The following is a 22,336-nucleotide window of genomic DNA, read 5'->3' as shown; positions in this document are numbered from 1 at the left end:
CTGGCCATTTAACTATTTCAGAAATTTTCAGGTCAAGGTGTTTTTTAAAGTAAGCCTTGAAATAGGTGGAGGAAAAGAGCAAGCAGCAAAGCTGGATAAGTCTCAATTGCTGCAAAAAAGTTGCAGGGGGGAAAAGCATAATATTCTCTCTCTGATCTCTCCTCTACAGTAAACTCTTGCCATTCCCTGTTAGTAAAACTGATGAAATGTAAGAGGAAAGATTTGAAATGCTCTACAAGTTGAATAGCTATGCTATTTAATAAGCTGCTATGCACAAAACGCAAAGTTCTGAGAAGAAAGATAAATTTGTGATCATTGATATAGAAAAGGTATTGTGGAATTTGCCAGTTCTTAGAAGTACCTGAAGACTAATGAGGATATGTCGTAAGGGACTGAGGTTACATCTTCCTAGGCAGAAATTCACTGCAGAGTAGAGGTGTCAGAAGAGCCCACGATCCATAGATTCCATTGTATGCCAGACAGCACAGTGACAAATGCTTGGAACTGGAGTAGGAAAAAAGCAGTTGCCCTTTTGAGAACTCTGTATCTGATGCCATCCATTCTGTCCCTTTTTACTGAGTGAACAGCACATTGTGAACCTTACTTTGACTCTGGAATTTGAATGCCTGATTTCAAATTTCAGTGGCCACTCTTATGCAGGACAATACTGCAAACACAAATGTAATGCATCATTTTGCTTAATTGTAAAGCCTGGGCTGTATTATTACATTCGAGGCATTCCTTCCCTGGAGTTTGAAAATCTAGGCAGGAATTCCTAAAGGTATTTTATTTGAATTGTTCCACTTTATGGAAATCTAAAAACATGAAGTTCAATAGAAAATCTGGTGGGAAAAGCTTAGGAGTCAAAAAACATCATCAAGGACTTCAAGCTTTAACTTGCTATTGATTTGTAAACCACAGACTTCTTGGATTTATTAGGGGACTTTTTTCTTTTTGTTTGTTTGTTTGTTTAGGATGCATTGCTCCAAATAACTTTGACAAAGTCTAGCTTTAAATAGTCAAGATAAATAGTTCTCTGGGTATGCTTCTATATACACTATATATTATATTTAGTCATATTAGTTCCCTCACTAATATAATAAAGAACTTTTCTATCCTTTGTGACATATTCAGCCTTTTTCTTTTCTTAGATGGCTTCTCTGAATGAGTACAACTTCACTGGACATTACTGTGTTACATGTTTATTTCTGACAATATGTGCATGTTTTCCTGGTAAGTATTAGGCTTTAAAATACCTTGCTTAAATGGCTCTGTTACCAGCTCCTAGCACGCGAGTATTTAATTGCTCAAATGGTAAGATCTTTTTTTTGTATCCTGGCTCAGTTGAGATGATCTTGGGTTTTTACCTCAGCATGAAGTTCTCCTTGAAAACATCTTTTCCTCAATATACACAACAATATTCAGAACAGAGTTTACCGTTACAACCAATTCTATTGTTCCCTTTGGGTATATTGTGGACTTAGAAAAGTTGGAGGAATGTATAAAATCAGTCCACCTTGCTGCCTTGAGCCCTTCTCAGACATGTAATCTCAGTCAGCCTCAACAAAGGAATGGAGTTTCGGCAAAGCATCTCTTGGCAGCACAGAGAGGCAATGAAACCTTGTGTTTTTTCAGTGAGCATGGTGACCTCTGACAACCTGCAGTTTAACTAGCATTTAAACATTATGTTTTGTTCTGACATCTTCCTAGCGTAGTAAGACACTGCTTGTTCGTATCTTTGAGGAAGTGCCCGTGAAAACCACAAGCACATGAAAATACTCTGTGCTACTTATCAAAATCAATACTTGCAGGATGAATTATCTTTAACAGAAATGCCTTCTTAAAATTGCTGGTAATGCTCCAGTATTTCTTAACTGATCAGTCTCAGCAGTAGAAAGGTGGTGGTGTACCACAATGGAAATTGCAGGTACCTGATGATAATGAGCTTCCCTGTGCTCTGTTGTGCTGCAAGGCTTGCAGGTGACATTTAGATGATCCTTCAAGAGGTATCAGTGGAGAGGCAGTACACAACAGTCAGGTTTTCTGTGACTGCTATCAGGTACTTAGGATCAATGTTGCACAGAACAGTTCTGGTGGTGATGGGGACTAGGATTAGAGTAAGATCTAAAGGGAGCAAGTCCTCACAGACTGTATTGTGTTACTGTTAGTTTGCTGGTTCAGTTAAAAAGCAATTGAAATGTGACATTCTAAATTCATGTGACTGAAGAAAAGGGTTAATACTATGTGTTTTGCTCGGTAGGGAAAGAAGTTTGTGCTGCTCATTTGGTGTTTTTAACAGACACTTCATTGTTGCCATCTTCTCTGGTTCTCTGTGTCCACCAATTTTACTTTAGAAGGGGCTTCCTCAATTGCAAATTCAGTTCTTTCCCATCTTGACCAACCATATCTTAAATTCTATTTTAAATATAAACTCCTTTCTCCTTACTAAAGTTCTTATTTCATGCTCTTTCCAGTATTTATACATAATCTGTTATAGGTAGCCATCATACTGTAGCCTTCATTTTACTTAGCATTAAGCTTTATCTCCTTTCTTCTGATGCACTGTCTATGCTCTGATCACTTAGATGCCCACTTAAAACTTAATTTTAGCCTTTCTTGAACTTGAGTTGGTAAAGAGCATACCCATATCAGCATATAAATCAATGAATATAAAAATACATTAATACTTCCCTGTTATAAAGTCCTTGTTTGCCTCTTGGTGTCTGTCATGCAGTGTGATGGAGCACCCTAATCTCTTGCCCCTGCTGTTATTTGCAGCTGAACTCCAATTTGCCAAGAATATTATTAATTTAAATGCATTATGACAGTTTTTAATGAAAAAATTCTAGATTCACATATTTCTCCTGGTTTGGATTATTCTCAGTATTGGTGGCACCTCAGAGTTTTGTCAGCAGGTATCATTAGCTTACTCCTAACTTTTGTGCTCTACTCAGTTAAGAAAAGACTTGGAATTGATCCCAGACCAACTTAACAGAATTCTACAAATTCCCTTTTCAACACAGCCTTTGTTCTTTCTTACAAGTTCTTTATCCTTGCTCACGCTAATTCTCCTCTTCTGTAGTTTAACTAATTATGGGTTCTTGTCAAGTCTTCTGTGGACATCCAAGTTGTTTATACTGGATTCCTCATTTGGAATGTACATTGTGTCAAACTGACCCAGTATGTCCAGTGATTGACCTTTGATAAACCATGTGTTTGGTCGTGAGCCTTGGAAAGTGGAGATAAGACTAATTGTTCTACATTGTTGAGAATAACAATTTTTTTATTTTGCTATCTGCAATTTGATACTTAAAAGAAAAATCCTTGCTGCCAGAATAACAATTTCACTCAGTGATTATTTCCCTATACTGGGATGAAGGTCACTAAGTTTGCCTTGTTAGCTGAGTCATTTAAGTTTCTCAGCAGAATACTTAAGTCTGCTACAAAGAGGAAGTAGTGTTTTGGTGTGTGATTTTGTGAACCTGTGGACATATGCCATCTATATCTAAAAGGCATGGTTTTAATCCTAAAGCATAGTTTTATCCTAGGGTTTAATCCTAAGGCATGGTTTTAATCCTAAGGATTTTAAGGATTAAAAAATTGATGGTGAAAAACATCGGACATGCTGCTCTTTTAAGCAGTCTAGCAGAACCACCTGCTGTTCTCCTTCTGTGCTTTGAGGAAGGGTGAAGCTTCTATTTTTAGTGCAGTTCCACACAGCAGAACTAGAGACCCTGGTGCTAACTCGGGTGTAAGGTTTGTGTGAAATCTTGATGTTTGGACTACAGCGGGCGGAGCCCTAGCATGACTCACTGGGTAGCGACTCTCCTTGAGCAGCTAACCAAACACATGGCTCTTCCTAAAGTGAGCCGAACTTGCTCTGCTCTCTGTGCACAGGGAAGGTTAACTCAACAGCTAACTTTGACTATCTGCATTTTAATTACTGCAGTCACAAGGTAGTGTAACAGGAAAAGTATTTTTAGTACATAATTTAGACTTGGATCACTGCAGTATCCTGTTGGTTTGTTATACTTTGCCCTGTGGTTCAAAGCTGACCAGATCTTGTTGCTTACAACAAACTGTGGGAAAGTTGTGTTGTTTTTTTTTTTAATTTAACTGTCTTGGCTGAAATAGAACATCAAAAGTAATGCTTCATATTAAAGTGGAGAATAACGTTCCAACCAGGATACACAGCACAGAGAAGCAGCAATGCTTTAGTGACCTATGTCACCAACGATAAATTACTGGGGGGGGGCGGGGGGATGGTTTCAGCTCTACTGATAGCACTCAACATGACTACGTAGTTGAGAGCCAAGTCCCTCCAGACCAGAATTCTGTCCCGTACCATGTCTTAGAAGAAGATGTAAGGATATTACAAAAGAGAGGAACAAGAGTTTGTCTCCCAACTTCACTGAAGTTTCATTTTCTAATAGTCAGAAGTTGCCTTGACCCTGAGTGGGGTTTTAGAAGCTTTTCTAAATGTGCTGACTCTAGCTATAGTAACAAGCCAAGGGATTTCCTTAGAAATAGGGAGTGAAATTAGATGACCACAATGGTTCCATTCCATGCTTTAAAAGTCATTCCAGATATTCTTGTTAACATATAAACATGCAACGCATTTAATAAATTCTTCAGACATATGCCGTTTTGTTAAAATGTTTTCTCTCGTTCTTTTCCCACTTGTTTGTGAAAACAGATTGTTCCTTTCCTGAATAGCTCAAATCCAAACAGTCCACTAAATGGAAGAGGTAAAGAATTGTGTATTTTATAAATGTACTTGGTTCCCATGGAAACAGGGATTTAAATATATACCTGTCCTGAAAGAAATGTGCTTAACACAGGTGAAATAAAGTAGACATACACTGGGAGTATCAGCTGAAGAATGCTGTGAGGATTAAATTCTTAAAGCTGCTCCTGATGTGTTCTGGACAAACAAGAGAGAACAAGCCCAGTTTTGCTGAAGACAGGTCATTTACTAGATTCTTTATGTGGCTTTAGGTGCTTTTCATTTGAAGCGGGCAAGCGTGGTAAATTATTACCCACCTATTTTCTGCTGCCTGCACTTAATGCTGTTTGACAGACAAACAGTGGCTGTTGTTTCATCTAGAGCTCAAGCGGTGCACCAGGTTACAGGAAAAACATTGTTTGCATTTTAATAGTCTCTGCATTGCTAACATGTTTATCATAAAAAAAGTAGAAAGTTATTTTGAATAATCTCAAGTAACTGGTGCATAATATCATAGGTGGATCCTTCATAAATTGTATCTTGCTGGTCAGAATCTCTTACAAATAATTAACCACCAGGTAAAGGAAGGACCATGAGTATGTAGCGTCTGTTCTAATTATAATATGAATAAACATTACAATAGAAACAAAACACTAAGTGCACTTCCCACAATTGCATACAAATAACTATAATTAACATTTCTTTCAGAGAAAGGTATGTAGCAGTCAGGACAATCTTACCTTTGTGCCCTCTTGGGACCTAGATCCTGATGCTGAGTAACTACATAAAAAGGAGCAACTCCTCCAGCTCTACTTACGTCTTTTATACGCTTTGCCTGTTACACACTGTTCTGGTGGCCTAGGTGACTTGGCTAACTACCTGCCAGCTACTGGATCACGACCTAAAGACTCATGTGTTACTGGATAACAGACTCGATTTAGAGCTACGTGCATTAGGGCTGAACTCCACTGCAGCGGTGCTGTAGGGAAACTGCGGTGTGGGCTTCTCCCGTCCTTGTCTCGGCGGGTGGCTGAGGACTCCCGCGGGATGGCACCGCCTGGCGCTTCCCGCGTCGGATGCTTCCCCCGACACGGCTCCACTGGCAAGGCGCTCGGCGGTTCCGTGGCACTTGCGCCGTTCAACTTACCTCTCAGCCGCTTTGAAGGAGAACTGGGCGTACTGCAGCCTTCCTTCACCAAGATGGGGCAAACCTGCACAGACAGGAGAGAGGTCCGGGGTTAGCAGGGCGATCACCACCGGGAGCCGCTGCCGGGACTCGGGCGCGGCGCCCCTGCCCGCGGGGAGCGGGGCCCGTGGGCCGGGCCGGGGCGGGCTCGGTGCCGGGGGCGGGGCGGGTGCCGCCCGGCCCCACAGCCTCCATTTTGCGGTGCAGCTGCGGGAGAGAGGCCGGCGGCTCCGCGGGCTTCCCTCAGGTGAGGCGGCTGGCGGGGGGAGGGAGGAGTCGGCCGGCCGCGACTCGCGCGCCCCTCGCCTCAGGCCCCGGCCCCGGCGGCTCTCCTCACACCGCCTGCGGGCGGGCTCGGCCCCAGCCCCGCTGCGCCCTGCGGCACGGGCGTGCTGGGGCCCGGGGCGACCCGAGCGGTAGCCCGGGGCAGGGTTCCCGGAGCCGCGGCCGCCCGCCGGGTCGGGGCTCGGCAGGTGTCGGGCCGAGGGAGGCGCCGGCCCGCCCCAGAGCGCCGCACCCCTCTGGCCGGGGGCCTGCCCTCCCGGTGCGGAGCGGGGACGAGATTCCGGTCGCCTCAGGAGAAGCAACACCTACCTCCGCCCGCAGCCGCGCTTCGCCGGACGGCTCGCCGCGTCGGCCCGGGGCTGGCGGAGCGGGGAGAGACCCGGGCGGTACGTGACCGCCCTTCCCGCCCCGAAACAGAGGGGGGCGGTGGCTCGCCCGGCGGGCAGGGCCGGCCCCGTGCGGGGCGGGGGACGGTGGCGGCTCCACCGGGGTCCTTTAAAGGCTGCGGGGGCGGGTGCGGTGCTGGCGGGGGCGTCCTCGGCTGCGGGCGCAGGTGTGCGCGGGGCGGGGCCGGGCCGGGCCCGGGCGGGGCCTCCTCCGAGCTGGGGCGTCCCCGCGGCGGCCGGGCTGCGGCAGCGGGGAGGCTGCTCCGCTTGTACCTGCTGAGCTGCTGCCCGACACGCCGAGCTCTGCGCGTCCCCTGATGCTACATCTGCCCCCTCAAAAACAGAGAACCCCCCCAGATCTCGAGGTCAGCCCGCAGAGGAGAAGCGGCGGGTGCTGGCGGGTGGTGCCGCCGCCGCTGACTCACCCCCGGGCGGGCGGTGACAGCGCCCGGCCCGCGGCTTAACCCGGCAGCGGCCGGGCCTCGCCTTGTGCCCCGGCCGGGGAGAACGGGGTGGAAATTAAAACTTGATGGGCAGATCTGTTGTTATTCTGGTTGTAAAAGTAGTAATATCAGAGCCTCTCTTCTGCTTGAGGATGCTTGTGCTTGAGATAAATGAGGCCACGCGCTACGGCAGTGGCAGGCCAGTGTTTACTAAGTACTTAATGTTGTGTAAGTAAGTGACAATTTATTTCCTGGAAAACAACGTACGGAAGGCTGTTTCAGTAAATAGTGCTGTGTGGTCATAGTAAGTTTTGAAGGGACTCTTGTAACTGGTGTCAGAGGCAAGTCTGAAATCCGACTTCAGCATCGTGTCCATCTAGTTATAAAAGGCCTGAAGTAATTGAAGCAGCGGTCCTTATTTGACCCTTTCATTACTCTATTTTTTTTTTTTTTTCAAATGATTAAAAAAATTCAGCTAGATAAAGCAAATGCAAAGAAAACATTTTGTGTTTGTAATTCAGAAGAATGACAAATAGAAATCAAGGTCTTGTTAAGAGGGTGATGATTAAGTGAAATACCGCGATTCCCAGTACCTGGCCCAAAAGAACTCGCATCACAAATTGAATCCTAGAAAAGGAAACAATACAACAAAAGTAAGGAAAGTGCTAAACAATTTACCAGTGCACAGGTTTACACGGGTGGTTATTTTGCTAATCAAAAATATGACATAGCCTTCATAGCTTGTTTGCTTGAAAATGATACATTGGAAACTCATGCCTTAAAAAGCTTTTTGCCAGAATGTGTTTTCTAGTAAATCAGAGGCATAGCTGAAAACTTAAATTCATTCTAAATTAAGTATCTTACTAATAAGTCTAAAATCTGGTATATTTTAATATGGTTAAAAGATTGTTGGGTTCCATTTATTGTACAAATTAAACTTTCTACAGCTGTTGAAACAGCTGAGTTGCCATCACCAGCTGTTTATTTTGCATCATGAAAAACACAGTAAGTTGTACAGTGGAAACGATGCAGTGCACCTCAACAAGTTTTGCAGGCTTTACAATCCCATCTTCTTAATGGTGTAACTTTAGTTGAATTACATGAAGCTGAAAAGTTCAGGAAAATTTTGTTTGTTTGTTTTTTAATATTCAGTTTTGCTGACACAATATTTTCCTGTAAGTGGAAAGAGTGAAACTGAAATCAGAAGGAAGTGTTGCCCGTCATCTCGTTCCTGAAAGGAGTTACAATAAGTGTTAGAGTCAGAAATACTAAAATAAATGTGCTGTTGAAAGCCAAATTTAAAGTCCATTCAAGCAGCTGTCAGTAAGAAATACTGTACAGGTACTGGTTTAAGGTGTTTCTTCTTAGGGAAATAAATAGCCATTAGCAGTGTTTATGATTAAAGCATAGATTTACAAATACACCTCATGTTCTTCTCCCCCCTTTATTTATTTGGAAGTGATGATATGAGTTTATCAGTGTGAGACTGCATAGCTGTGCTCCTTTGCAAGTTGTTTTTGGCTCTTATTTGAACTAACCTATGTAAAGTTTTAATGTTTTCCACATTAAGCCTCAGGTGTTTCATCCTATGACCATCTATTGCCTTAATGGTCCAACGCAGTAAGAATTCTGCTTTCAAATCCACTTGGTTTGGCCAGTGAATAGCTAGAAATGTGAATAGCCATTCGTGGTGTTGCATGTATTTCCTGTGTCCTTTGATTTGTGCAGCTAAGGTGCATGCTGTCTTAGAAACACGCTGTCAGTAACTCTCAGGCCCTGATCAGGGAATCTGGCTGGTTAGTATTAACATGATTTTTTTTCCTGCCATTAAATGTTTTGTAACCTGGCTAATGGCCTCGAAACTCCCTGCCCAACTGGTTGGCAGCATGGGGGATGATATCTGTCCCATTCTGTTCCTAGTCCCCAAGCCTCTCTATTAAAAATGGGACTAAAATAAACAGTTACTGGCAGGAAACAGAAATCTTCTACGCAAAAGAAGTAATGCTGGGGGATTACACATGTTTCTATCAAATTATCATTTTACATGGGATAGATAGGGTACTGCTCTTCTCACAGGAACTACCCCTGTGAGCGGAGGAGTGCGGGGTGATGGGAGGCAGGTGCTTGGTGCGGTGCAGGACTGGGGCCCTGCTCTAGCCTGACCCTTCCGTTTCTGTTCTAGCAAACGGCTCAGCCCCCTCCTGCTGGCACCTCAAAGCGTATTCCTGTATTTCAAAGTTCTTTTTGGAGGTTCAAGCCTCTTGCCATGCTTCAATGTCTGTCTGACCCTAAGTAAGAGTGGTAGTTAATTACAAGGTTGAAGATGCTTTCCTTCTGAATCTTGCTTGCTATGGTCATGTTTGAAAAGGGAAAAGTTTTGTGGGTTTAATAGCTGACAAGGACTCCTGAGCAATTCTAAACCTACTAAACATATTGTTCAAGTGATTTAACAGGTAATTAGCAAGCAAATAACTACTACAAACTCGTATGTAGTGCCTTGACAGTGAAAATATCTTTTTTTTTTTCCCAGAATGTCATACCCAGGTTATCCCCCTTCTGGCGGCTACCCTGCTTTCCCTGGTTATCCTGTAAGTATGGCTCTTGAATGTGTTGCATTCCTCGTGTTTACATTCTGTGAATACCCCTTCTTACCATGCTCTGTGTGTGTGTAAATAGTAGCTGTCAGTTCACATACAGTATTCTCTAGAGATTATGGTCTTTAGTTTTGTCTGTATATCCCTGAGGATGACTTTAGAGTTGTCTTATAAGAATTCCAAGAAGGAAGTCTAAGATTATTTTTTTTTTAAACGTTGCCTGTTGTTCCAGAAAGATTTTTGTTTGGTCTTGTTTTAGTCTTGTTTGTTTTTTGTTAATATAGCTATCTCGGCAAATAATTTTTTTAAAGTATCCGTAGTTCTTACATAAATATGAGGGTCTTTACATACAGGGTCAGAGGTAATCTCTGAACCAATCTCTGTGACAGTCTCTACCAAATATTCCATGTACCCATATCACAGGATTTACAGAGATGCTGAACAAACTTCAGTGGCCATTACCCTCAGGAAGAGCTTGAAATGCTTTACTCAAGCAGCCTAGCTTTCATATGACACCAAGTAAATATTTTTCTGAGGATAAAGGACACCGTATCTTGACTTTGACCCCCTCTTCTTCAGCCACAGGACTTTGTTCCACCTTCAGCTCATGACTGAATGGACTAAAAATTCCAATGAAACTTAATGGAAGGCTGGAATGTATCAGGTGTGGCTAAACTGCAGTCTCTTTGATATGCCTGCATCATTTTTCAAAGCTAGGTGCAACTGTGTGCTTTTATTAGTATGGCACTGATCATACTGTAATTGTGGGAGTTTTATATGGTCTGTGTTTTATGTAGTACAGAACTAGACTTAAGCATGGAGCTCAGCCTGGATCCCACTAAGATACTGAAAAGCTATAAATACGTGCAATAAATTCTCCAATTATTTTGCTTTACAATTTACCCTCACTCCATCTGAAACACTGAATTCAGTCAAACTAAAGACAAACATGTTAGAAACCAGACTTTCTTAACTCCAGGATTTCTTTTCCCCCCCCTCAAGGTTCTGCTGAACCCTCATGATTGTAGCTGTAATTTATTTTTAAGTACATCTGAAAATACTTTTTTTCTTAGCTAGCATCTAAAATATAGCCAACTTCAATGGATTAATATAAAAGACCCTTTAGATTCGATATCAATGATTCTAGGTTTCCTAGTCTCATTGATGACGCCCAGAGCGATAACCAGTGAAAAAAAAATGTGAAATTACTTCCTTCTGCAGTAGTGATAGTTATCTGAACAGGGCTTTTGAGGATCCTAATTTTGGATTTGTGAATCTGAATTCCATTAAAATCTTTTTGTTGAGTCTGGCAGAGAAAGGTTAGACTGTACTGCTGGGGAAGAGAATATTACATAGTCTGGGCACAGTAATCTGGGGGTAGAAATCGTGGGACAACCAAACCCGAGGACAATGCTTGAGCTAGACTTACTGCTTTGTAGTTTATTTCTGTTTTCTGGGCTCAAGAATGAGTGTGTACTGTATGCAATGTGTGACCCGTATTTCTAAAGCTAGTCAGTAAAGAAGGAGGAGTACATAAGAAGGAGCGATAGAGACATTGGAGCCAGACTCTTCTCAGAGGTACACAGTGAAAGGGCAGCTGGCAACAACCACAGGTTGTAATTGTAGTTTGATTTGAGGAAAACGTTTTTCCCCATGAGAGTAGTCAAACTCTGGAACAGCAGCCCAGAGAGACTGTGGATTCGCTGTTCCTTGGAGATGCTGGAAACTTGACAAGGCCTTGTGTGACCTCATCTAACTCCGAAGCTGGCCCTGCTTTGAAGGTGGATGGGATCAGAAGCCGTCCAGAGGTGCCTTCCACCTGCAGCACTCTCTGGTTCTGTGCCAACATGGGAGACCCATCAGAAAACCCAACCAGGAGGCCCCCATCCAGGCTTCAGGAATTCTGCTGCTGCTGCTTCAAGTGCTGAATCTAATTATATAATAATTCACATTATTATACACATAGACATTTTGGTAGCTTGAGAGTTTTTACACTAATGTCCTGTTAGCAGGTGTAGAGACATCCCATTTTTGTGTTTCAGCCGACAGGACAAGAGTCTGTCTATCCGCCAGCCGGTCAGTACTCCTATCCCACTGTTCCTGGAGGATACCCTCCGGCAGGAGGAGGGACCTATCCTGCAGCACCACCGAGTGCTGGGTATCCAGGGGCAGCAGGATACCCTGCCCCAGGGGGCTACCCTGCCCCTGGGGGCTACCCAGGCGCTCCCCAGGCTGGAGGAATGCCACCTTATCCTGGAGGTAAGATACTTTGATAGAGTACCCCTCGGGAGTGATTTCTGGTGCAACCATTCCCTGTGCTTGGTAGAAGTAGTAAAGAAAAGCAGCTTTGTTCAGCAATCAATTTGGGCAGCAGCGTGTAGGCAGCCAGCCAGATTGCTATCTAGCAGTAAATACCTGCATGCTGATGGCAGGGCCTTGATGGTTTTGGGCCACTGCACAGACACAGAGAAATTAGTCTCTTGCATAGCTCTGCTCAATAACCTGGCTCATGTTGTGTCAGAAGTCAAGTACAAAACATTAAGCGTGCCAATATCTTTCTTCTAGCTCCTACAGGCCCTGGGTTTGGTGTGCCTCCCGCCGGCCCTGGCTTTGGTGGCTATCCGCAGCCTCCTGCCCAAAGCTATGCTGGAGGTGGACCAGCACAAATTCCAGGTATGTCATCTATAAGAAACTTCAAGCATCCAAGGTTAAACCAAGAGATCCCAGAATAGGTAGTAACAAGTTAGGCCCTTACCTTTGTTACTTTTAGCTGTTGAGGTTTGTATGCTGTACACCTCCTACCACCTTTCTTGACAAGACCACTGGAGGGCTGATGAGAACCATCTCTATAGGTGTTAGATCCAAAAGGGATGGCTGTGACTGATTAATGGTCATGATGTAGTCAGTTAGCTGCTTACCCTTCTTCAAATGGCAAGTATCTGATGAGAACTGTGAAATCCAGAGTCCACGTTCCATGAGTATCTAGCTGTTCTGTTAATCTCAAAGAAATGGATGCATTTTTCAGATCTGTGTGTTCATGGTGATCCCTGGGATAGTGGGGGAAGTGGAAAGGAGAATGCACACCATTGCTTAAAAACGGTGCAGCGTTTTTAATGCTTTGAGTGGTCAGTTACCATCAAGACGATTTTTGTCCTGGAAAGTGTCAGTTGTGTTTGCAAGAAATTTAGAGCAGCAGACCCTTTTTTTTTTTAATGATTGCTTTGTTAACTCTAGTAATAACTAAGCTGCTGTTAAAATGATAACAATTGTACCTATGTATTACGGATAAAAATAAAATTCCGGTACGAAAAAATGCAGTTGTAGCTTTTGTATTCATAGTGCTTTTGATCACAAAATGAGATTCCTTCAATTCTTTTTGCACTGATGAATTCTTAATGTTTTATCATTTATATACTAGACATTTTAAAGTGTATAATACGACTTTAAAAAAGACCATGGGACACGCATTCTTCATTTGCATAGGCTATCTTGGCTTTTGTCAAAGATAGCAATATTTAATAAGGAGAGAGCCTTCAGTTCCCGCAGCATCAGTAAATTTAGTATTTTTAGAATTGCGTTGCTCATGTATGTACCAGAATGTGTCTGTGATTGCTTCTTCCCATCATTCCCAAGGGAAGAAGTTCAGTTACTGATCACGATAGGGATCATTACTTAGGAAACAGGTTTTGTGCAGTTGTAGGTCTGTAAATGGCTTTATTTCCAGATTAATAGCATTTACATAATAAAGAGGAGACCTAATTAATTCCTTTTATCTTGTTCTTTAATTTATTTTCAGTAGGATATCCTGGTGGACAAGCACCATCACCAATGCCTGGTCCGGTATGTGCTGCATCCCCTTCTATAATCCATCTTATGTGGCTTCTGTAGTTGTAATGTTTTTACAACTGGTTTCTAACAATTTACAACGTGTTCTGCATCGAGAGTTCCCAGCTACCCTCAGAGCACAACCTGAACAAATTCATAACCCTGTATCTGTGTATACTCACTCATCAAGTAGATCTTCATGCGTACAATTGGGTAAAAGCATTGCTTTGGTATTGGTGGGCCAAAGCTGTTCAACACAACTAAATGTCGCCCTGATTCTGCGTCAGGGAAAAAATGGGGAACTAGTGGACAACTCCTTCTGAAGTACTGATTCCAAAGTTAGGATTTTAATTTGAATTTATATTGTGCAGGATAGCTAGTTATACGTGACTCTCTATTTTCAGCCTGCAGCAATGGTTCAGTATACCCAGGGCACAATTCAAGCTGCTCCAAACTTTGATGCTGGAAGGGACGCAGAAATTCTACGCAAAGCTATGAAGGGGCTTGGTAAGTAAGCAACAGAAGCTTAAATTTCTATTGAGCTAACTTCTTAATGCCATTTTGTCCTTTTCTTCGATTTTTATTTAACCATACATTTTTTCTCCCTCCCCAAGCTTTTCAAAAGTCACACTTTCAAAATGAGTTGGGCAATTTAGTAGAGGAAGCTACATAGAAAATTTGGTAGACTTAAATGGTAGTCATTTATTATGTAACTATGCCCAAACGAAAGATTATAAAACACATAGTCTCGGAGGGATTATTATGAGCTCTTACATGAAATTGCCCTTCTGTTTCCAAGGAACTGATGAGCAGGCTATCATCAATGTTGTTGCTAACCGCTCCAATGATCAAAGGCAAAAAATCAAGGCAGCTTTCAAGACTATGTATGGCAAGGTATGTTCACTAGTTCTTTGACTCAGTACACAAAACCAAACTTTTAGCTGCTGCTCTAACTGCCTGATTGCATTTTAGTCCTGGGGAGTGGCTTGGGCATTTTTTAAATGCATTTCTTTTGATTATATTCCTTGTGTAGCAGGGGACATCTGGTGCTTGCCACGGTGTTGTCCTGATACCTGGCAGAAGCAGGGGTGGGGGAAGGTTGGGGGCTGGCTCTGTCCCTGACCAAACAAGAAGCTTCTCTGCTTTTGTAATGCTTGATAGATAGAAATCATCTTAAACTGTCCTTATGTTAGTGTCTGAAACTATGGAGTTTTTTATGCACACAAACCAGCACTGAAACCTTTTTTTTCATAAGAAACAAAGTGAGAAACTGGTTGAGGATTGGTTAGTCAATAGAAGGCCAAGATAATTTAATTTCTTCCCTCTGTCATTTTTGCAACTTAGAGTGAAATTGTATAGTTGTGGCATTTTTCAGGACCTGACTAGGCCCTAATTAGGAGATAATGGAGAAGAGCTGAGCTGTCAAAGTTTTGGACAGAGGGAAGTTCTTTATAAGAAATAAAACAAAGCTTGACAGGAAAAACAGCACAAAGGTAGAAATCAGTCACTAAAGTAAGTTCTAGTTTGATCTTTTTTCAGTATATAATCTACATGGCTAACACTCTCCAAAGCCCTTTTTGTGTTTATAATTGAACAGGATTTAATTAAAGATCTGAAGTCTGAGTTGAGTGGCAATGTGGAAGAATTGATTCTAGCGCTCTTCATGCCTAGCACCTACTATGATGCCTGGAGTTTACGTCATGCAATGAAGGTATGGTTTTCCTGTGAATTAAGTAGTTTAAAACCGTCTTAAAATGCTCATCTAAGAAAAGAGAATACCCGATCCCTGCGTTGTTGAAAAATCCTGTAGTCACAAACAAATTTTGGGACTGTGGGGCCTAAAATTCTTTTCTGCTGCGTCCCCCGCTTCCAGCCAATTTCTGCAGGATTAGCCAATTCAGAGCAGCTCTCCATCCAGCAGAGGATGAAACGCTGCAGGACAGAACTTTATTCTCTTGCCACTTGGTCATAATTTTTTGCTAGAACGTAGAAGGGGCGAGGGTGCCGTTAAAATTGTAACCACTGTTTACACTGAAGGCATGTACCTCTCCTTACTAGGAACAAACCATTGTTACTGAAAGATACTTTTGGATTATCCCAGTTTTTTTCCAAAAGGACAACAATGAAAAACTATTTTCTCAAGGTCAGATGATGCATGTATCTGTTCAAGTATTAAGACTGCATTAGAGATTATGATGTGAGCTAGTTGGTTTAAACTTTTAACAAAGGTAGACTGGTACTTCCAGTTTACCAGAATTTCCTTCTTGTCTGAGCTGCAGCAGCGAGCAGGTGTCTGGTACTGGAAATAAGTAACTTAACCCATGTATGAATGCAGGCCTTCTAAAGAGCGTGGAGCTTAAATGAAGGCCTGGCTTTAGTGGAGGCAATAGCTACTCTTGACCATTTTAAAAAACTGGTAATAGAACATTACCTAGAAGCCTCACATAGATCCACTCCTATCTAATCCTTGCCTGAATAGAGCTGACCGTGCCAGTAAGATCTCATTACACACCAAACTCACAGTTAATTTTTATGCTGGGGAGAGGGAAGCACCTATGAAAAGTTCCTGCCGGTGTCGAGGAAGCAGCCACATTTGGAATAAGGAACACACTTGTATGCTGACCAAAACAGAATTTACGTGTGTATCTTAGGCTTTAATGATTATCATAAGGCTCTGCCTTCTTCCAGTATGTTTCCAGATTAAGGCTGCCAGAGAATTTCCTTCCTAAACCATTTTCCAGTTAACTTTGGCTGATGTCACTGTTGCGGATGTATAGTTTTGGGGTATTTTTTTGAACTGGTGCAGAATTGAATGTTTGCGGAATCTTCGTTCCATTTTCAGTACACAGAAGACTTGGTGCTTTCACACTGCAAGCATACTGTCCTTACAGTGCAGATTGTATTAAGTTTTGAAATAACCGATGACTGCTTAATTTCACAGTTGAAGAAAACTGAATAGGTAGTGCTTTGTAGTTATGCCCTCTTTTCCTCTGCCTACAGGGAGCAGGCACTCAGGAGAAAGTGCTGATTGAGATCCTTTGCACAAGGACAAACCAGGAAATACGAGAAATAGTGAACTGCTATAAATCAGAATTTGGAAGAGACATCGAAGATGACATCAGAGCAGACACTTCAGGACACTTTGAACGATTACTTATATCTATGTGCCAAGTGAGCTTTAATTTTATTTTTTTTGGTAAGATAACGGTGTACAGTCTGACTTCGATGTATGTAATCATAATGGCTCCATAAATAGCCTGTGTCTGCTTAGCAAGAGCCAAGTTTTTAAGAAATTAGCCCTGGGCCATTAATTTATTCCCTGATGACAAGATATGACACTTCAGTCTCTCCTCAAGGAAGAGATACTTCCTATCTACAAATCTATGATGAATTGTGTGACCTAATTTAGCACCCTATATTCATCTCAGAGAACATATGTGTAAATACTTTATTGTGCAGATGCAATCAAGTGGCACTATAAAGCAGTGCTCCACACTGCTGTTAAAGCAAGATGCTTTTTATTTTTTGCAAACGTTAACAAAATAGTTTGGGTGAATCTGACAGGATAACCTTTACAGTATGTGGAATACCTGTGGGAGTCCCTGTGAACAAGCTAAGAGGTACCATAGGGCAAAACCTACCTCCCAAGTTACACCATAGCCTTCCTTCCCTTCCCTTCCCATCACCAGAATTAGGGAGGTGCTGCTGCTGAACTCAGGTGAACACTGGAGCTTGCTTATCCCATATCATTTACTATCTTTTTACTACATTACTATCTTACTACAATTACTACATTACTATCTTTTTGTGTTGGAGAATAGTAACTTGCAGTTATCCGTGTTTAGGAAGAAATATGTACTAACGCAACTGCCCACATTTCTCTGATCAATCTGCCTATATTTGCTGTTAGAATTTCTACGACACTTCTCTATCTCGTTTCCCTCTACCTTCTGGGAGAGTTCAGCTATGCACTAGGTATTTGGATTAAAAAGTCAAAATCCACAAGAAAGCAAACCTTGAGAAGCTTATGCTGCTAATTTTTATTTTGATCAATCCAGTAGTTCACAGTAAACTGACAACCACATCGTTTAAATATTATATTAACCACTACAGATACAACAGTATTTGAGAGCATGTATTCAGCCTACTCAGCCAATATATTTAGCAGTATCCATCCATGCGCTGGGCAAAAAACCAAACCAAACCAAAACAAAACAAAAAAAAACCCACAAAAACCACCAAAGCACATAAAATGTCATGTAAGCCCTACTGACATATTACAACTATAGTAAGTGCTTTCTGGAGACATTCTTACTTGAAATTAGCAAATTCTAAATAAAACTGAAGACCTGAGATATTTCAGGTGTGCATATTCAGTAAGATAATTCATTAGTTCATTTGGGAAGATTCTCTGCAACTTGAAGCCTAGAAACAAACAAACCAAGAGAAAGCTTACGTTATTAAGTAAAAGAGAGAATTAAGTACGGTACTTAGTTAGAACTATGCGATGGGATGTAGGGATGAAATTATCTGAGTCAGTATAGCTACACTTTAAAGCATGCCCCACAGGTAGGGTGCTGGGCCACTTTTGTATTTGTTGCCTATAAGAAATATTAAACCAAAGAGTAGTTTTAAAGCAATGATGTCATGTATTTCAAAGTGGTGTTACTCTTTCTGCTTCAAGCTTTGAAGATGCATGCATGGGGTCTACACTGCAAGCAGCTGAAGCATAGCTTTCTCTCTGTAATTTCATTTGACGTCTGTTGTCTTTGCTTTTAGGGTAATCGGGATGAGAATCCAACCGTGGATTATCGAAAAGCTCAAGAAGATGCTCAGCGTCTGTACCAAGCAGGTGAAGGAAAACTCGGGACTGATGAATCTTGCTTTAATATGGTTCTGGCAAGCAGAAGTTTTCCCCAACTGAAAGCAACAGTTGAGGCATACTCCAGGGTAGGAGTTCTTCACTGATTTCAAATGAGCTTGGTCAGTCTATTTTAAATTAAGGTTGCATTTGTTACTGCATTTCATTATCCACATATTGATCTCATTTATTTGTAGATTGCTAATCGTGATTTATTAAGCAGCATTGACCGAGAATTTTCTGGAAACGTGGAACGTGGTTTGAAGACTATTTGTAAGTGACATGTTCTTCCCTCCCCCTATCCCTTAGGAATTAAACCTTTTAAACGTAATTGAAGAAGAATCCAGTTCGACACTGGCCATATGGCAAATGAACACACAATCTGAGACTCTCCTAGCCCAAAAGTATCCTCAATTATTCAAATTGTTCACTTTACACTTACTTAATTGGAGAAAATACGCATCCACCATGAAGAAGTCGGTTTGAAACAAGAAAAGGCTACATAGGAACTACTTGTCACTTCTCTGGGAAGGCAGGCAACCACACAGAAACAAGGGTCACTGGCTGGTGCTTGTAGTTGCATTTTTCAGAGCTCTGCAAAATGATGCGAGTAGCAGGGTAACCGAGCCGTGACTCTGCTTGTGTGGCCCCTCAGCAGAGACAGCTGAACCACCCGCACACAGGAGCTCAGAACCAACATGAACCTACTTCAGGCACAGTTCCCCTTCCACCCCTCTTCCCCACCACCACCTACCCCCAAAAAGCTCAGCATTTGCTAAGGAACACTTCAGCAAAATACAAGACCTGTTTTGAATTCATTTTTTCCTGCTGACTTGTTACAGGAAAGCAGTTCAAATTCAGCACAATTTGCCGACAGTGAGAATCTGTGCGGTTTACTAGTAAACCTGCAGGCACCAGTCCTACCAACGCGTACCAAAACGACAGCATTTCTGTAGCCATAACGGATAAGCAAAAACTTCCCAGATTATATTCTGCTCAAGAGTTTTATGGGAAAAATTCAGCTCTGAGAATCACACAGAAGAATAAAGGCTCGTCTCTGAGAGTGGACAATCTAACTGAAACAAGATCCATTCTGTAACTACTAGAGTGAGAACTTTTTACAGCTGTTCTTTTCTTAGTGAGATTCTAGCGCTGGAACATGAGTAAAATACCTTGTGTCCTAATACCAGCTATCCAAGGGGAAGACCTGTTTTTAAATTACCTATTAGAGAATTAAGGTTTCAGCCAGGTTTGAAAACCACTTCCAGAGAAGTTAACTGCTCATAACCGTAAGCTTTTGTGTGAAGGAATAACTCATTTGGTCAGCTCGAAAATAAGCTTAGCTCTATAAAACAGTTAATCCACAGTAACCGGGTCTTCATCAACAGCTACCTGTAGCTGTCTACAGCAAAAATCCTGAACTGACCCTGTCAGGTATTGCTATACAGCGTAGAATACTGGAACTAATCCTAAAAATATACTTTATTGCAGTGCAATGTGCTTTAAATCGCCCAGCCTTTTTTGCAGAAAGACTTTATTATTCCATGAAAGGAGCTGGCACAGATGATTCCACCCTCATCAGAATTATAGTCACTCGCAGTGAGGTAAGAAACTTTTTCCTCTGTAAGTGTGGCAGGTAGCGGGAAGCTATCTACCCTAACCAGCTTTTCACTTCGTCCTTCTTTCACAGCTGTAGAAATCACGTATTGCAATGAAGCTTTTATGGGGTTCAGATTTAGATGAACGTGTTCATTTGTTTTAAAGCCAGCTTTTATATAGTAATTTAATTATATCTGGCTAGATAGTAACACTGCTTGTCTTCTGTCTGAACTGTGGGTGCCTGCCCATGTAGCAGGTAAGCACGTCAAGTTCAAAGGCTCAGCTGAGTTAGGGTACCGCAGCCCAACCAAGCGAGGAACGACGGCCGGGCTCTCTGCTCTGGGAGGGACCAGCGGGCTTGCGGGACATGCAGAGGTCATCAAGCGCACCTTTCCCCCTTGGCGTGGGTTCTGCGGTCCGCGAGGGAGGAGGTGCAGGGTGACTGTCTAGGAGTTAAAATCATACGCTGTGTTTAAGTTTTGTGCCTTTTTTTTTTTTTTTCCCTTCTTTGCATAGATTGACCTTGTGGAAATTAAACAGATGTTCACACAAATGTATCAGAAGACTTTGGCTACGATGATAGCAAGCGATACAAGCGGCGATTACAGGCGTTTGCTGCTGGCAATTGTTGGTCAATAGAAGAGGATTACCTGCTTTTTTGTTTTCTTTTTTAAAACAAACTGAAGGACATGTAACATCCTTATGCAGACACTAACTATCCTTGTGTGTAAAAGAATAATTTTAAACTTTGTATAATCAAATATGCCTTCTTGATGATTCAATAAGCTTGTTGCACTTAAAATTGCCTTAATTTACAGCACGTAATATTCTTTATTGTATAATAAAAGATATATCTTGTCTATTAGCCCCTAAGTCCTTTTGACCCAGACAAAACCACCTCCCCTCTGTCAGACTCCTGCAAGATTAAACTCTTTGTCTCAGCCAAATCTCCAGCACTCAACAAGTTTCTTGAAATACCTAAACTTAACTGCTGAGCTAACTGTGGATGACAAAAAAAGCTTGAGGCTGTGATGTAAAGCATTTTACACCCCCCTCCTTTAACATCCTTCCATCCAAAGTAATGTTGAAAAACATGCAAGTGCTCAGTTTAAGTCACATTACCCTGACAGTTTAGGAGCCTGGGCAGAATCTGACTGTACCTCCCCCATTTAATTTCTTAAACGAGTTACCATCAGTGGTCCGTTGCCATTATGCGTAAGGCAGCAAGGCAAAGGAGAAATCATCTTGGATCTGATTTTGAATGATCTCCTTGTAAAGGAGTGGGTCAAGGAGCAAGTGACTGAGCAGTGACAAAAGGCAGCACCTCAGTGCGAACACTACAGAACACGTGTAAATCCAAACTGAAAGCGACTCTGACCTGGGCAATACAGATGACTCTGGATGTTTTCAAAGGATTTGAAAAGAACAGCTTTGAATAGCACCTTCGGTTTTTTTAGAACGCCACAGTCAATCCGTCCCCAGCCCTGAACTTAACAGAAGCTCCAAGTCCAGCAGCTAGCAGTGTGCTTCCTAACACTTCTAAGCAACGCTTCCACAAATAACCGTCGTCTTACAGGACACCCTCGCACAAAGAGCAAACCCTATTGCTGTTATCCCGCAAACAAAAAGAGCTAGGGCTGGTAGAGGCGATTCTAACACGGCAAACCTTTCACCCGTACAGAGCACGTACCTAAAGGGTTTTGCAAAACAATAATAGACAGCAAGTTTACCATACCAGAAAAGCTTAAGTGTTTCACTTACTTACATCAATGTTCTGCAACCTAAACCTGACTTTAGACTATAAAGTCTTTAGACTATAAACTTCTGACATTAAACAGAAATACAGTTCAGTTTAAAATTCCTGGGTCAGATTAAAATGAATTATTTCCAATACGAACAACAGATGGAAGTTGATTTGGGGAGGCTGAAAGACATTGCACTCTGCAGTACTTTGGTCATCCTTGGTGCGAGTATCCCCCGGGAGATCTGTATCTACACCGCTCAGCCGCTCTCCAAGCTTGGCCAAGATTCTCATAACCTTTGGTTCTTGTTTCTTTGCTCTTGAGCAAACTTCCTTACAAGTGAAGCTTAGCATTTAATAATTAAAGCCTATTCGTGCATCTGTATCTTTTTATGTGCCTAAAAAAATCCCCACCATTTCAGTTGTCATTCCAAGCAGAGCATCGATTAAGTCTGGCTCATGCATACCACTGCTGCTACAAGAAAAGGAACAGATGAGTGGGGTTCTACGTCCTAATGACATTCACCCATTTTATGGCAAAAAGTTATTTTCATTACATGCTAGCAACAAAGAATTGTTCAATGGGTAACAAGAACTGAAGGATGGATAACAAAATTGTAGCAAAAAAAAAAGGCAAGGAAAGAATGAACAGATACTGTCTGTCCTGCCCCTGAAGAAGCCTTATTTTTC

General features: G+C 42.1%; 2 protein-coding genes across 7 annotated transcripts in view; one reads left to right on the top strand and one right to left on the bottom strand.

Annotated features, from left to right (window-relative positions):
* PPP3CB (protein phosphatase 3 catalytic subunit beta) overlaps positions 1–22,336 on the bottom strand; it is a 73,636-nt gene that overhangs the window by 5,202 nt on the left and 46,098 nt on the right. The window contains exons 17-18 of one of the 5 annotated variants that reach the window (XM_087763935.1): positions 5,874–5,937; positions 362–504 (exon numbers count right to left, since the gene is read on the bottom strand). The gene's annotated coding sequence lies outside the window, so the exon portion shown is untranslated. Of the gene's footprint in view, positions 1–361; positions 505–5,873; positions 5,938–17,469; positions 17,871–18,600; positions 18,901–22,336 lie in introns of those variants that run through there. The other 4 variants (XM_087763938.1, XM_087763942.1, XM_087763936.1 and 1 more) reach the window with 4 other exon arrangements.
* ANXA7 (annexin A7) lies at positions 6,058–20,770 on the top strand. 2 transcript variants are annotated; one of them, XM_087763946.1, is made up of 13 exons: positions 6,058–6,159; positions 9,557–9,614; positions 11,663–11,879; positions 12,186–12,293; positions 13,420–13,460; positions 13,850–13,952; positions 14,245–14,339; positions 15,043–15,156; positions 16,446–16,616; positions 18,225–18,395; positions 18,504–18,579; positions 19,798–19,910; positions 20,422–20,770. In XM_087763946.1, exons 2-13 carry the CDS (start codon positions 9,558–9,560, stop codon positions 20,542–20,544), a joined length of 1,389 nt encoding a protein of 462 aa, XP_087620072.1. In that variant the 5' UTR covers positions 6,058–6,159; position 9,557; the 3' UTR covers positions 20,545–20,770. The 2 variants fall into 2 exon arrangements, with proteins under 2 accessions (XP_087620072.1, XP_087620070.1); XM_087763944.1 differs by having other exon boundaries at positions 13,417–13,460.

The sequence above is a fragment of the Nipponia nippon genome, unplaced genomic scaffold (genome assembly GCF_047370975.1).
Source record: "Nipponia nippon isolate SJK-2023a ecotype South Korea unplaced genomic scaffold, ASM4737097v1 scaffold_3, whole genome shotgun sequence".
NCBI lineage: Eukaryota > Metazoa > Chordata > Aves > Pelecaniformes > Threskiornithidae > Nipponia > Nipponia nippon.
The sequence above is the reverse complement of the archived record's forward strand: the minus strand, read 5'-3'. Positions and strand labels throughout refer to the sequence as shown.